Source organism: Muntiacus reevesi, chromosome 16 (assembly GCF_963930625.1).
Source record: "Muntiacus reevesi chromosome 16, mMunRee1.1, whole genome shotgun sequence".
NCBI classification, from domain to species: Eukaryota; Metazoa; Chordata; class Mammalia; order Artiodactyla; family Cervidae; genus Muntiacus; species Muntiacus reevesi.
This window is the reverse complement of record NC_089264.1, coordinates 14661075-14678355: the sequence shown is the minus strand read 5'-3', so window position 1 is coordinate 14678355 and position 17281 is coordinate 14661075. Positions and strand designations below refer to the sequence as shown.

The window sequence follows — 17281 nt, the reverse complement described above, 5'->3', positions numbered from 1 at the left end:
TGCTGTCCAGGGTAACTACCCTGTAAGGAAGGTCTAGAAACTGCTTCAACGTGGTCCTGCCAGATGGGGCAAAGAACATTCTCATGCTCGGCCATCATTGACTAAAGACTGCACCCAAGGATGTACATTTTCAGGAACTTCTGGCTTTTCCTGATCAGGCAGCCAGAGAGCAGTCCTCTGACAGACAGACCTGGTGCTGGCTGCTGGCAGGGAAAGCACATTGGAATCTACAACTGGAAGCACAAACATGACAGAGGAATTCAAGGGGATAAGGCTGGACCACTGACAGTGTCTCCCATAAGATCCAAGAGACAGTTTATGTATTGGTTCTGTGACACAGCCGAAAATATTCATATGCAAAAAATTCCTTCAAGAAAGCTAGTAAAAGCTCAATCTATAAAACATTTCACTAATTATACAACAAAGGATTACTTCTTTCATGCAGATGACAAACACACATCTCTTTGAATTATATAGATTTCACTAGATCTTGAAAAGGAGAAATATCATTCCCCCATTCTCTGTTAGGAACTTGAATGATCACAGATCATTGGTCCACTTTGAGGTGAAACCTAAACCCAAACTCAGATTCATCTTTTCTCTAGATCACCTGTATTTTCTGACTGGTAAGGGATGATAATGAGAACAACCAAAAAGACACTTAAGATATCTTTTAAGAGATTTCAAGAGTAAATATCTGGCATACATACTGTATCAAAATACAAAGCTCATCTCCTCCCGTGGCTCCATGAGAAAATACTAAGGAGCTAAAGAAAACACTAAAAATCCCTGAAACGTGCTTGCCCAGTGATTTTCTTTGCAGCACACTGGTTCACATGATTCTAAATAGGAGATATTTAAAGAGTATGAGACATTTTAAGGGATGATGGTGGTGGTGTCATTTCAATGTAATTTCTAAAATGTTTTATTTCCTTCACAGCATTTTAATTCTTTACTTTTGAATTCTAACAATGCATTATGTTCCTTGACAGGAACTATAGCATATTAGAGTGCATACGAGTATGTATGTGAATGCTCAGTTTTCTTATATAATATATATAATTATTATATTTATGCAATACCTCTATTCCAAAGTCTGAAGGCATTTTCTTGAAATAATCTTCTTTACCTTAGCTAATTTTATGAAACAGATTTCCAAATTTTAAAGATTTATATAAATTGAAAGCAATTACATAGCCTATCCTTACCATAAAAAGAGTATAATGTATTAACTGTGTTAATTGTATACTATACACTGGACAATTGCTTTAGAAGAAAATATGTTTGTCTATTGCCTTTTATGCTTGTCTATTTTTACTTTGGAAATGTTTTTTTGTTTTAGTAATAAAAGTTAAATTTTTCTTTTTAAAAAACTAGTTACACATGGAATATTCCAGTTAAATGGATTGAAGATGATGAACAAAGGATTACATTATACAATAGGTCAGAAACAGGAGGTAAATATTGTCAATTGATTTATTTCTTCCTTGAATTAATGTACTACATTAGATAAGAATGTGTAAAGAAACAACAGTAAAACTGGAACTTATGATGTAAATTTCAGCTAAAAGAAATCTCTTAAATAATTAACTGATGAGCCCAAATCCTTATCTATAATAATGAGAATTTTTTGCCTTAAGAAATTCTTTGTAATGATTTACCATAACCGACACAATAATAAATACCTACATTCAAAGAGAAGGGTCATACACCCAACCATTAGAAGGTCAATACATCAGTTTTCTTTTTTCCGTTCCTCTCTTCCCTCTTTTTTTCCTTCCTTTCTTTTTTCCTTTTCTCTTCCTTTCTTTTTTAAAATATCAAATGTCACTGAATTTCTTAAAATGTTATGTGACAAGCCTGACTTTTAAAATACTGCCATTAAATCAGACCTAATGTTTTTCTCAAATCAGCATGACACTAGAATTTTTAATGACACTAAATTATTTTTTCTAAGCTGTAAGTTGTCACCAGTAGCTCAAGGGACTATCTATATCTATACCCATTCATCTACCCATCCATCCATCCATCCATCCATCCATCTCCCTAAGTGAATGCTTTGGCCCTTGCCTGTGTTAAAATTCAGCTGTGACTGTTCTACCCACTAAGGTCAACTAGAAATATATTTCTGTATTCTATATCCATTCATTTGTATTTTCTTTTCTTGAAAAATTTTAGAGTTATATAAAAACAAGGAGATCTTATCACATGTTTTTTACTATAGATCGCTGAGAAAATAATAAAAAAGGCAAGTTTTAGCAACCATCCAGGAAGAATCCTGCTTTCCATACTTCTGCTATTGTGCTTGTTTTGTGTTTCAAAAGTCGCTTCTTATCTAAAACAAAATGAGACCCTTCTTCATCCCATCTCATGAGGACTTGGTTTCCAGATAGCATTTGGCATGGACTTTCACCCATTGCTTCTCAAGAATAAAAGCAGAACATCTGCCCTCCATTTACCTATGCCTGTTTGCTTGTGCAAAATATTCTAAAATTCATTACCTCTGGCAAGTAAATTTTTACCCTATTCCTAGTAGATTTTTAAGAAAAAGCTTCATTGAGATACAATTCTCATAGTATAAAATTCCCCCATTTAAAGTGTGCAATCCAGTTTTTATTACATTCACAGATATGTGTAACCATCACCACAGTCTACTCTACAGCATTTCAGTCACCTCAAAAAGAAATTCCACACCCTTTAGCTATCAACTCCTCTCTTCTCCTATACTCCCAGCCTTAAGCAAAAACTAACCTATTTTTTGTCTTCAGAGATTTGGTTATTTTGGACATTTCATATAAATAGAATGATATCTATAGCATTTTGTGAGTGGCTCCTTTCACCTAGCTTGTTTTCAAGTTCATCTATGTCAAAGCATGTATCAGAACTTCATTTCTTTTTATTGCCAAGTTATAGTCATATCATATTGATATACCACCTTTTGTTTATCTGTTCATCAGTTGATGAGCATATGGATTGTTTCTGTCTTGTGGCTATTATGAATAATATCCCTATACACATTTGGGTATAAGTTTCTATGTGGCTCCAATAAGGTTTTTTCAGCTTTGTTTCTTTTTTAATTTTTATTATAAATCATTCGTGATTTTAAAAATAATTGTATTTATTTGTGTATGTTTGGCTGTGTGGGGTCTCCGTTGTGACAAGGCTTTTCTCCAGCTTCGTTCAGCAGGATTGCTCTCTGGTTGCAGTGCGGGCTTCCCACTGGGGCGGCTTCTCCTATCGCAAAGCAGGGGCTCTAGGGCTCGCGGGCTTTGGTAATTCTGACTCTTCAGCTCTAGAGCACAGGCTTGATGGTTGCGGCCCACAGGGTTAGTTACTCCATGGTACGTGGGATTTTCCCCGGGTCACAGATCCAACCTGTGTCTCCTGCATTGGCAGGCAGATGCTTTACCACTGAGCCACCAGGGAAGCCCTATTTTGTAATTTTTAGTTTGTACTATAAACTCTACCAACTTCGCTATTGTCAAGGTTAAGACCCTTTACTGTTGCCTTTACAACAAAAACTTTCCCTTGGTCATTTATACTAACTTTAATTGATGTAGTCAGCAATTTCTCCTAAATTCTTCTAGAATACCCAGATCAGTATTTTATATAGGATAATATTGTTTGCATACCAAGATCTTTTCTGACCTTTTTCTTACTTAAGCCAAAGGAAAATAGAGACAGAAAAAAATACGTTAAAAAAAAAAATGTTTAATAGCACCTATAAACAACATAATGAAGCTAGGATTCCCTTGGGAAATTTTCAGTGGATTTGGCTGAAATATTACTACATATTTTCACCACTGGTCTCCACTGGTTAACTGAAGATTGGAGGAACATCTGGGAATCTTCTTGATTTGATGTTTACAAATTTAAAAGCATGGATAATTTATTTTCACTAATACAATCTATCCAGAATTTTCATAACCTGAGGTTTTCATAAAAGTAAAATTTCCAGGTAACTAAAGTTTATTCCAGTGGTCCACAAAATAGATTTCAGGAGTTAATAATAAACATTTTTCTTATATGTATTATGTCCTTATTAGACACAATATTTTAATAATGAACTTAGTCCTTAATTAAAATATTAATTAATTCTTTCAATGGAGAAGGAAATGGCAACCCACTCCAGTATTCTTGCCTGGAAAATCCCATGGACTGAGGATCCTGGTGGTCTACAGTCCATGGGGTCGCAAAGAGTCGGACATGACTGAGCGACTTCACTTCACTTAACTAACGGGCCAGACACAGGGGTCGGTATAGAGATAATGCTGAGGGGAAAATCCCCACAATTCTTACTTTGTAGCACTTACTGTCTAGGGAGGGTGTGGACGAGTCAGCAGGCAAATACAACACCATGTCATAAGGGCCTGGTGTGGTAAGAGCCAAAGGGGCTCCCAGCAGAAATACAAGTGGAGATCTGGAAGTTGAGGAAAGTTAGTAAAGAAAGGGACATCTGTCTGAGGGTTAGGGGGACTAAAGGTAGAGTTTACGTTGGTAATAGGATTGACTGAGTATAGACTCAAACAGTGCCATGGACAGAAAATGTGAGAGTGCAAATGGCTCTCTGGGCAGCTTCTGTCCCTCTGTCATTAGATTTGAGACATTTCTTTTGCTGTAACTCCCGACTTTTATCTGTCCCTCCCCTCCCTGTAGAATATTCCTTGAGAAATGGAGCTTATTTTTTGTTGTTGTGTGGTTGTTCCATATCACCAGCAGATACCTAGTAATTGTTAATTGAAGGAATGAATGAAGTGGCTCTAATGTCCACAGAGCTTTGATGACAAATCTATCTTTATCTGCAATTTCAGAATCATGACTGGTCATTTAGCCAGAAGCAAATTAGACATCTCTCCCGACTTCAAAGTGCCTGCTCCATTTTTAGGCTATGCAGTAAGTTCCTGTTTCCTGTTTAGGGACATCTTCAACTCCCAGCTCAGAGCGCGGATGACAACATGTCCTGAGGGTACTGAATGGGCATTCAGCTCAGGTTACCAGCCCCACCTCCTTCTTCTTGGTTTCTTTGGTGATTCATCAGCTAGAAATTTCCCAGGCAATAGTGGGGCTTCCCCTAAGGTCTTTTATTCACATTTGTGTTATGCACAATATTTTAAACATGAAAACAATTAGACATGTACTTTGTAACAAAGAAGAGGCTCTCCATCTCAGGGCCTTCTCTGGCAATTCTAACCTACCCTGAATAATCTCTCCTCTTATTGTTGAGAGCTTATTTTATGCTATTAGTTTCATCGATCCTTAGTATTATTCCTTAGACTTTAAGCAACATCATTATTAAGGTTCATATTCTCTGTCTTGTGTTTTTATGTAAATTATAAGCTCTTTGAAGATGCACACTGCACATCATATTCCCTGTCTCCTGCTCACCCTATTCCCTCAAGGTGCTGTGTACATCTTACCATGTACTAAGAATTCAGCAAGTCCTTTCTTAATTAAGGCTTATTTGCCTGAAGACTGCTGTGCTTCTAAAGATTGCCTATGTGTAGTGAATGCCTCTATCTTTAGCATCAGTTACTATACTGTCTATTGTCAATGCATCTACATTAGTAGTATACCACCTTTTGGTTTTTAATCTGCTGCTTTCCAACATTTAGAAGACTTATAGATTAGCATACGATATCAGACAACCAATCTTGCTAAAACATATTTTAAAATAGGGATTCATGAGCATATAGGGTCTAAAAGATAGTTTTAGGGCATAGGAAGTAGAATAGACTTTGTGATGACTGTTTTCACAACTCTTTCAGATTATGTATTATGGATGATTTAGATAACCAAATTTTATCATATAAATATTCCTAAAATTTTATGGTAGTTATATTTAAACATTTCATATCAAAATAGTGATGTGCATATATTTTTCTAATTTAATGAGAGAGAGAGAAAGAAAAGAAAAAGAAAAGAAATCCATAATCATTCATTATGGATTCAGTTTTGCAGATTCAGAAGCTCAGTTTGTTTAATCCAGCACTGGTCAACCAAGTCTTGAAAGATTTATTCACATGAACCATACATATAAGAATGCTAATTTGTTAATTTACACAAATAAAAATATACTGGCTAACATGAACTAGAATATTCATTTCAGCTAATTAGGTATCTCTTCCAGGAAAAAAGTTTACTTAATTAGGGTAAAGGGAAAGCTAAGTTACGTCAATTATTTTAAAGATGTCAATCAAGCTGTGACAGCTTTGTATATTGCATTAACCAGCGGAGCCTAATTATTCCATATATTGGCTATCAGTAGTAGTTCAATGCAATAAAAATTTCTTATTCAAAGGAGGTGTTCCTGACCTGCCACCTCTCCTAGGTAGCTCACTCCCAGATAATAACTTAGAATTCCTGTCTTTTTCCTTCTTATGGCTCCACTTCCTCTCTCTCTCTAAACTACTAATATTACACTTCTGTGCTGGATATTTTGCATCTGATCAGAAGACAGAGGAAGATAATGGAGGGACCAGACCTAGAAGTGCTTCTATTAATTCTGCCCACACTTTATGCCCCAGTGTCAATCATATGTTGCCACCTAACTGCAAGGGAGGCTAATAAATATAGTCTAGCTGTGTACCTCGAGGAAAAGGGGACAGTGTGGTAAACAGCCAACACATTTCTCCACATACATTCTTTTCTGTAAGAGCAGATCTGTCAAATGCTCTGGAATACATATACCAGCTTCCTTAGGCAGACTAGGGACACATCAACAGATCTTCACTATCCAACTCTCTTTTGCAGTTATTTATTCCCAGTCACCAAAACCCCTGCCTGTGATAATCCTTCATCACGACAGTCACATTGCATTTTTTCCCCAATTCCTGCTTATTATGTATTACATACTAATCCTATATCTTTCTTTTCAGGGAGATTCTCTAGGCTTCTTGCTGAGATTTAGATGGGGCTCTGTAATTATTACTAATACAATAATTGAAATTTCCTTGAATAAGTAATTTGTTGAGAACATTGTCACAAATGGATAACCAATCCATTTTACAATGGATCATGTTAGTGTTTGTTTCAGAGATTAAACATTTTTTCCTTCAAGTAGTGTATCCTACTTGAAATTTTTAGATCTCCAAATATAATTTGTATGTCATTAGTAAAAAATAGTATTCTTATACCTTTCAGCTGTTTTACTATTAATAGATACACAAATTTAATAAAATAGATATGAACTGTAATTTTACACAGAAAGATAATTTGCTTAAAGGATTGATGGAACACAGTATTTGTGTCACCAAAGAAAAAATGTTTCTTTCTCTAGAAATTTCAGGCTATCACAAGCTGTCTAGTTGACAGAATTTTGTTATAATTATTTACATAAAACAGTATATTAAAGAACTAGTATGCATGCTTTATTATTGAAATCTATCCAAGTTGAAATTAGCCTCTGGATGAAATTTTGAAAAGATAATTACCAGACAAAAGGAAAAAAAATTTTAGAAACAGCTTCTACCCAGAAAGAATCCATTTACCACTCTTATGCATAAAACTAGCAAGAAACCATACAAAACAATTTATAAGTTGTATGATTACTATGTGGCCATTAAATCTACATCTTCATATATATAAAATAAAATTGCAAAGTGTTTATAATATAATTTCAAGTGAAAAGGATTAATAATCAAAAACACAGTAAAGTTCTCTATATGTATGTGTCTTCACATGTGCATATATATGGAAGATAAACACACATGTACATATACACACAAGATAAAAAACATAATGTCAACTGGTGGTGGATAATTTTTGTATTCTTCATTATACTCTTTTTTTATTTTCCAAATACATATTTGAAATCATAAAGAGCAAATACTGCTGTTATAATCAGAAAAATCTTAATAGCAACTGGAGAAACAGAATAATGAAACATGCACCATTTACTTCTAAGTACTGCCTGGAACAGGCATCAGTATTTTATCCCACTTACTTAGTAAGTATGCAACTAAACAACCCAACAGTATTTTGTTGTTGACAGCTGTTCCAGGAGTAGCATGAACTTGGAAAGTCCAGTAACTACTGACTTCCTGGACCTCAGCTTCCTCATCCATAAAGTGAGAAAAATCACAGTAACTCTAGACAGGCTTAACTAGGTATATTTAAAGCACACTAAAATACTGCTGTATTTAGATGGATTGCCAGGAACTTCTCAATGTTATTTATATTTGCTTTGCTATTTATAGAACTGGCGGCATATCCCCTTTCATAATAATGGGGATAGCTACCATCTGTTGGACACAGAACTATGTAGCCAACACTTTACCTATGTTATCTTATTTAATCTTCACAATAGCCCTGTGAGGGACTTTTATCCCTGTTTCCCTCATGGTGAACTGAGACACAGATAGGTCAAGTGATTTGGCCAAGATCACACAGCTAGTAAGTCAGAGAGCAAAGATTTTATCCTAGATCTGTCAGACTCAAGAGTTCATGCTTTTTCTCCTGTAACATATGGCTCTGTGCTTAGCAAGAGGCTCTCCTCCTGATACAAACATCCAAAGTGTATGGCTGCCAAAAGATTAGCTTCCTTTCAACAACCTGTCCGTGGGAGAATGACAAAGAAAGATAAATACTACATGAGTGAGGTAAAGGTTTACAATTTGTCAAGAACCTACTATGAATGTTCCTGAAGAAACTTATTGTCTTGTTGAAGTGTTTACTCATGTATTATGAAAAACTACTGTGTCGTTGGATATCTTCCAAACCTTGTGAGCACTTCCAAAATGTAAATCACCTTTCCTCCCAAACTGACTCATCTTCGTCTATTCCTTCTGTAACGGCAACACCATCATTCATCCAGTCATGCACGTCATTTTCCTCTCTAACTGTCCACATCAAGTCAGAAAAGATAGTGTTGATTTTACTTGTGATGTGTCTTTTGAATACATCATTTATTTTCATCATCTCCACATTAAGGTAAGCCCTCATTTTCTCTTGCCCTAGATTATTATAGTAGACTCTAGAATCTCCTTCTAATATTTCCTTCCCATACTACCATCAAAATTATCTTTCTAGAAACAGACCTGAGTATATTGTTCACCTGCCTAAAAGTCTTCTCTTTTCTTACTGTCTCTCAGAAGATGGACTTAAAACAGCATGTGGCTCTTCACACTGAAGCCCCACTTTTACTTCCAGCCTCATATCCTATTTTCCAATATCACATCCCATGTTATTATTACATTAAACTATCTGAAGTTTTTTAAATATACTAAGTATTCCCACATCATTATTTAAATTGCATGTTGCCCATACAGACAAGAGTATAGGAGTTAAGATGTATATGAGTAATGCTAACCAAACACTGGTCATACAGAGCATAAATACTATTTGGAGTTCAGTTCAGTTCAGTTCAGTTCAATTGCTCAGTGTCTGACTCTTTGAGACCCCATGGACTGCAGTATGCCAGGCTTCCCTGTCCTTCACCAACTCCTGGAGCTTGCTCAAACTCATGTCCACTGAGTCAGTGACACCCTCCAACCATTTTATCCTCTGTCAGCCCCTTCTCCTCCTGCCTTATTTTGAGTAGTTTTTACTTAAAACGTCTTTGTTCCTTCAATGTTGAGCTTCCAAAATCTATATCCTAGAGCCTTATGTAAATACTAAATACTACTTTAGAAATAAAGTTAATTTGGTAAATCCATTGATGAAAAAATATTGATATAATCAATTGAAATATGGAAGTAGAAGGCTTTACAAAAATAAATAAAATTGGGACAACAAGTATGAAATGGACTACAAGATCAGAAATGCTGTATTTGAATTTTAGTCCTATTGCAAGCCTTCTTGACATTTGAAAAAAAATTGTTACTGACTCTCAAATCATTATTCTGCTTAGTAATCACCATATCCATCAATTAGAATATTGATTTTAATTAACCAGAGTATTCTTTTAAATGTTTACATTTTTATCCCCTTCCCAAGCTATCCCAGTGAATATTCTTTGTGTAATTAATCCATTATGATTAAGAATATATGGATTACCCACAAAGGGCATGGAGTTCTCTGTCTTTAAGTATTGTTGGGGTTTTTTAAAAATTTTTTTATTGAGGTATTGACAAGCATAGAATTATCTCACCCATATGACAAGCTTCTGTCAGTAAGAAATAATAATAAGTCACAAATTACATGGCACTTATTTACATTACTTATTTCTTTTTCAGCTCACACACTACAATGACATGTTAAAGTTAGGCAATAAGAGTAATAAGAATTAGACTTTAGGGCTTTGGATCCATATCAAACTTGACTCTTCAAGCTAACATTTCTTTTCTTTTTGCCCTGTGAGTCTAATTTCTGTGTGTTTACAGTATGTGCAAACATGTTTCTCATTAGTGTTTATTTACTACCACAGGAATCACTTTGGAATCTACTCATAGTGGAAATGCTTTTCTCAAAATAAACCCTGATCATATTGGGTTTTATCGTGTAAATTATGAAGTATCAACTTGGGAGTGGATAGCTACCAATCTTTTCCTCAACCACATGGTAAGAGTAGAAATGGTTGTGAATTGTTTTACTTTTGTTCTGAGAATAGCATCTTAGTGATATTAATTTTTCAGTATATTTTGCTTTAAGATTCATGTTTCCTGCCTTTTTTCTTTCTCTTCCCAGGACTTCTCTTCTGCTGATCGTGCAAGTTTTATTGATGATGCTTTTGCCTTGGCACGGTAGGTTTCAGAATGAGAGTCAATTTTGTAAAATACTATGGATCTTGTCATAAATTTCTTTTAAAATGAATTACAACAAAGTTTGAGTATTAATTTATAGTTTAAAGTATCCAACACCACTATTTACAACATTATTATTTTACATAACTTTCTTCTTTAAAACTAATATTAACCTTATAGCCAAAATACTGATATTAGCCCTTAACAGACACAAAACCTCACCTACCCTATTGGCTTTAAGTGAGGTTTGACTAATCTGTTCTTGAGTTAATTAGGAGCAACACTTACAAATGCTCAAAAGTACACTGTTATAATTTGATTTAATAAAAAGATAAACAATGTGTTTCATAAACTCATCTCTGTGAGCCCAAGCCCACTGTAAGATTTTATGGCTAGAGTTTTCAAATGTTATTCAGGTCATTGGGGTAAGAAGAATGAGACATGGTGCTCTAGGATTGATATAATTAAGGTGTCATTTCAGAAATCTGAATTTTTTCTCATGGCCTAAAGGTAGTTAAACTTAGAAAAAAACAACCTACACTTTGAAAAAAAAAATCAACATAGACTGGGGTAATGTAAGAGTAGTAACCATAGCACTTTTGAGATCTATTTTTCAGATAGGCTAACACTAGTAATTTGGCCAGTGTTTTTTTAATTTCTGGCACTTCTGTAGGAGCTAGGGGCACACCCAACTTGCTTTTCTGGCTTTGTAGTAGCCTCATTTTAGACACAAGCAATGTACTGACAATGAGATGCTAGTTCCCCTTCTCTGAGTTGGGTGTCCCTTTTATGGGCCCCTGTGTTTCCAATAATATTAATTGTCATTGCTTATTAATTATCCGTCTCACCCACCAAATTGTAAGTTTCATGAAGGTAGGCACCTGGATCATGTTCCTCTTCATTTTATCCCCGGCTCCTAACTGTGCCTGGGCCCTGGTTGATGCTCATTAAATAGGAACTGAATACATGGCTAGAAGGATAGTATAATAGCACTAAAGGCATGGGAGAACTATTTTACATGGACTCCCTAGAGACTGCAAGTTAGAAATCCTTTGTGACATTTTAAAGGGGGGAATTTATAGGGAATTAAAAACAAGCTCTCAAACCACATTAAAATCCTGGCTCTGTATAACCTTGAGAGAGTTTCTTAACTTGTCTCTGCTTCAGTTCATTTCCTTATTAGTAAAATGGATATGAACTTAGAAGACTCTTGTGAGGAATAAGTGAGAGAATGTACACAAAGGACCCCAACCACTGTCCATTCTTTATGAAGTGCCCAATAGATCATAGTGCTTGACCGAAAGGCACCCGCCATTGATTAGCAGCAGCAAAGAAGCATTTGGTAGCTCAGTGGTGAAGAATCCACCTGTCAATGCAGGAAACACGGGTTTGATCCCTGGGTCAGGAAGATAGCCTGGAGAAGGAAATGACCGCCTACTTCAGTATTCTTGCCTCAGAAATCTCATGGACAGAGGAGCCTGGCAGACTACATTCCCTGGGATTGCACAGAGTTGGACACAATTTAGCAGCTAAACAAGACAGGTATTTTAGAAAAGCTCTTCTAAATTTGTAATCTAGACTCTATTGTAGGTAATAGGACTTGATTCTCTTTGGTGAACCTCCAAGTTTAATCTCCTGGCTGTGTAACAGATTATTTTAATTATGTTATGGTATGTCAATCCTTCATTTGATAAATATTTATTGAGCACCTACTCTGTTCCTGGCACTATGTAGGTTGGGAAAATTAAGTGGTGATATGGTGAAAGAAAATGATCTACCTTTTAGGGAATTCCCTCGTGGTGCAGTGGTCAGGACTCTGCACTTTTGCTGCTGAGGGCATGGGTTCAATCCCTGGTCCAGCAACTAAGAAATTGAAAGCTGCATGGTGTGGAAAAAAAAAAAAGAAAAAAAAAAACACCTTTTTTAAACATAACAGTACTATTAGATTTTTTTTTTTTCTGAAAACTCTCCTGTGTATGGATCGTGACCTTTTCCAAAGCTTAGAATCTTGTATCTTTACAGTTTAATTTCCATCATAACACAATGCAGACAGTTCTTGTGCTTTAAGAAGTGAAAGCCTCTTGAACAACTTTCTGTGAGGAATGGTGTACAAAGTGGATAACTCACACAATTGAACAATCTTCTTGCATTTGTTCAGCTGCTTGACCATAGCCCCATCAAATTTTGAAGAGCTTCAGAAAGGAAGAAAGTGAAACAAATTTGAAAGTCAAAAAGCATGCAGAATCACACAGCACCAATCCAGAAAATACTGAGCTGTCATCTGAAACATTACCTGAGCTACTGAGTTATCACCCAATTTCTGTCTGCAACACATGAGGAAAAATGGACTCAGAGAGAAACAGGCCCCCACCTGTATTAGTTAGAGTCTGTTCCAAATCACTCAAACTTCAGAGAAAAATAGAAATGCGTAGATAGGTGCATGAGGTAGGATTAGAATTCACACAGTTCTACTCTGATATTCAAAAAGAAATGAACTATTATGTTTCATCAGTAAAAGGGCAGATCTAAAAATAAATATATTCTTGATTCCCCTGCCCCCAAATGTGAGGAGCCAGGACTCTTAACTGCTCTCCAGCTGGGCATATCTGCTGAAGACAAGGAGTAAGAATTCACCCAGTCACTTTGAGTCCCCCGACAGGTTCAGCTCAACCATATGCCCTGCCTAGTTATACCCTCAAAGTTTTTAAGTTCCTTTAAAGTTCCTCCCAGTCCCCACTCAGGCTAGTTTCTCTGCAATGAGAACAAGGTGCCTGATCTACCCGTTTTGCTACATGGAGCTCTGGCTTCTTACCATGTCACCTCTGATTCTCCACTGCAAGGAGCACAGAGGGGGCCGATGAGGGGAGATCCTGACATGCTGTCTACTTTGGGATATGTGCTATCTTATGGCCCATTCCATGACCAACGGTCTTTCTTCTGCATTTCCCTGAGGTGAGGAAGTGAAAACTTCCAAACCACATCTAGTCTATAGCAGGTATTCACATGTCCTTTCCCCTGACAAAGTCTGGAGAGACGGGCCACCTCATGCAGTCTTATCTCTTCACTCTGATGTTAAAACAGTAGTCAACTACAGTCTCTCATCCTTTAGATTTCTTGGGATCAGATACCAGGCCACTGTGTCCACATGAGTTCCAGGATACACAGATAAAACTCTTCAAGTGGTTTCATGAAAACCTCTTTTCTAGTCTGGGTGTGAGGGGGGAAGCATCCTACAGTCTTGTCCTCCGTGAGAGGATAGCACTTGCGTACACTGATGGAATCCTCCAGAAGTGTGTGTTAGTCGCTCAGTCGTGTCTGACTCTTTGTGAGCCCATGGACTATAGCCCGCCAGGCTCCTCTGTCTGTGGAATTCTCTAGGCAAGAATACTGGAGTGGGTTGGCATTTCCTTCTCCAAAAGCCCTCTTCTAAAACATCTCTCTCTCCCTGTTAGGCATTCCAGCCTCTTTCCCAGGCTGTAGTGGGCTATCAGCTGAGGGTCGCAGAAAGCTGAGGCTCCTGACCGTGTCAATCCCGATTGGATGGGCCCACATCTTACTTTAGAGCATAGGCCAAGGGGCTTGGTATGGGGGACCTTGCCAAAATTGAGACAGAAAGAATCCTTTTTTGTCTACCTGTTACAGTAGAGTTTTATCTTTTCAATAGCTTATTTGGCACTTTGCAGCCCACTGTGCGCCAAAGCCACAAGAGGCGCCAGGAACAGCACCCGGGAAAGCTGGCCAGCACACGGGAGGCAGCAGGAGTTTCTAGCTGAGCAAAGGATGGCAGAGAAGGCCGTTTCAAGGGCCGCCTAAACTAATGATGCAATCAGACTTTTGCCAGACTGCATGGTACTGTGGCTCCAACCATGTCCAAGGCGAGGGCCAGGTTAGCAAATAAAGACCTCAAAGTGAACATCAGCAATGCCAAGGTTACAGACCTCTAGGCGCACCAGATTACCTTTTTATAGATGCTTACAAAGCTGACCAGACCATGGCATAGAACTAGATAAGTAACTTTTCCCACCCTATTGAGGACTGCCTTTTAAAGAAAGGAGAAGTGAGTTGCTGGGGAAAGACTCCAAAAGGGTCTAGTTGATTGCAAGGAGACTGTTTTAAGCCAGAAATCTGAATTTAATTAGAAAGTTAACGTCGAGAGACCAAACACATGCGAAGTTTTCAAAAGTCTCCACACCACCTGAAGGCTTTGCTGAAGAACTTGAGACCATAGGTCAGATCCCTCTACTGTCCCATTTCTACTGTCCCATTCAAAAGCCGTTGTTTGATAAGACATTGGGCTGAACTCGACCTTCTTGGAAGAAGGACTGTGCAGTCTTTCCAGGTTACACCCAGGAAAGCAAATCCAAACCTTTTGTTCCAAGATTCCCCAAACTTCTGAGTACCTCAGCCCAAGACAGAGCAAGCATTTCCTCAAAAGACCTTTTTGTTTTCTTCTTCATAGCATTTTGTGGGAACTTTCTTTAAGTTATAGCCTCCATCCTCTCTACAAGATAGACTGTAGGTCAGTTCTAGGATCAAAGTTCCTCAGGCTGGACTCTTAAATGGAAGATTTTTGAATAAGGAAAATTCTCAACCAAATCTGGCTTTCAGAACTGCTGTTGGTCTACAGATTTAATAAATAGGGTTGGAGACTCAAAGTGAGTAAAAATGCTGTCTTGAGTTCCCTCAAAGCAGAGTCTGAAATGGAGGTTCATGAACACATGGTTTATTGAAAGAGGACTCTCATGAGGTAGGGAGTGTGAGAAGCAGGGTGGGGCAGGGGAAAAGCTGAGCAATGATGACATGGTCTTAGCTCGAGTCTAGCTTTGCCAGATTCCAGTAGGAAGCCATTCATAAATTGTACTACACAGTGACCCAGCTTGAGGGAAGCAGACTGGCCTGTTGCATTCCTGCATCAGACAATCAATGACCAGGGGTAGGGGTTGCATAACCTTTTAGGCAAGATGGATGTATTTGGTCAAGGGCTATTCTCTGAAGAAAAAGTGCAGCTATGAGCCAAAAGAGCACTGTAAGGGGACCTGGGAGGGAAGGGCACTGCAGATGTTTTTGTTCTAAAAACTGATTCTTCACACACGGTCCCAGTAGTATCAGCATTGCTGGGAACTTGTGAGAAATGAGAATTTTTAGGCCCTACACCAGACCTGCTGAGTCACAAATTCTAGAGATGGGGCCCAAGTGTTAAAAAACCTTCCAGATGTTGCTGATACATGCTCAAACTTGAGAATCATGATCCTAAAAGACACTGCTCTTCCTTGGAAGTATCGAATACCACAGAATAGCATGATGTGGGAGAAGGCAATGGCACCCCACTCCAGTACTCTTGCCTGGAAAATCCCATGGACGGAGGAGCCTAGTAGGCTGCAGTCCCTGGGGTCACTAAGAGTTGGACATGACTGAGAGGCTGGCTTCACTTTCACTTTTCACTTTCATACACTGGAGAAGGAAATGACAACCCACTCCGGTGTTCTTGCCTGGAGGATCCCAGGGACAGAGGAGCCTGGTGGGCTGCCGTCTACGGGGTCTCACAGAGTCGGCCACGACTGAAGCAACTTAGCAGCAGTAGCAGCAGCATGATGTGTGGGAAATGAAAAGGGCATCAACTTAATTCTCAAAATATTATCTCTATAATAATTGACAATTCATTCTCAGTCCAGTGTTCTGACCAAGTGACTCAGCCTTAAAAAAAACAAGTGATACCAGTGCAATGATTGCATAGCTATCAAATATGTTGAAAAAACAAGGCACTAGGATAGGATATCAATTTTTCAACAGTTAAATATATAATATTTATATATATTTATAAAATGGGCCTCTAAATTTCACCTGCTATAAATTTACAGCCCACTAGGTTTTTGAATTACCTATTATTCTTCATAAACTTTCATTAGCCTTCGCCAATTTGATCCTCAGAGCAACAACTATTCAGAGTTATTCTAAGAAAATACTGACTGGACAAAGCTGTTGCTCTATCCATCCAGGAAACTAGAGAATTATTAAAATTAGAAAATTCTCAAGTTTCAAATTGCAACGTAAAATTCTACAATCACTTTCTACTCAACAAACATTCTCAATAAAGTACTCCATTTCTCAATATTAGTTATACTTTTATTAAGACAAGTTGAATGATCCAAAATATAAATCGTTTTAAAAAAATCATAAAAAAGTTTGAGCAGCATAAAGAAAGCTGAGCACCGAAGAATTGATGCTTTTGAACTGTGGTGCTGGAGAAGACTCTTGAGAGTCCCTTGGACAGCAAGGAAATCAAACCAGTCAATCCTACAAGAAATCAACCCTAAATATTCATTGGAAGGACTGATGAAACCGAAGCTCCAGTATTTTGGCCACCTGATGCGAATAGCCGACCCATTAGAAAAGACCCTGATGCTGGCAAGGATTTAAGGCAGGAGGAAAAGGGGATGACAGAGGATTAGATGGTTGGATGCCATCACCGACTCAATGGACATGAATTTGAGCAAGCTCCAGGAGATGGTAAAGGACAGGGAAGCCTGGCGTGCTGCAGTCCGCGGGGTCACAAAGAGTTGGAAACAATTGAGTGACTGAACAATAAGTAAGATCAAGATCTG

The 17281-nt window shown here is 37.6% G+C and overlaps 1 protein-coding gene and 1 long non-coding RNA gene across 3 annotated transcripts in view; one reads left to right on the top strand and one right to left on the bottom strand.

The window, feature by feature from the left end:
- Positions 1 to 17281, bottom strand: part of LOC136147922 (uncharacterized) — a 60363-nt gene that overhangs the window by 22736 nt on the left and 20346 nt on the right. The gene's annotated exons all lie outside the window — the stretch shown is intronic.
- Positions 1 to 17281, top strand: part of ENPEP (glutamyl aminopeptidase) — an 82825-nt gene that overhangs the window by 46813 nt on the left and 18731 nt on the right. For both annotated transcript variants that reach the window (XM_065907270.1, XM_065907269.1), the window contains 3 exons: positions 1378 to 1457; positions 10364 to 10497; positions 10624 to 10679. In XM_065907270.1, coding sequence (XP_065763342.1) covers positions 1378 to 1457; positions 10364 to 10497; positions 10624 to 10679 — 270 coding nt within the window. The remainder of the gene's footprint in view (positions 1 to 1377; positions 1458 to 10363; positions 10498 to 10623; positions 10680 to 17281) is intronic.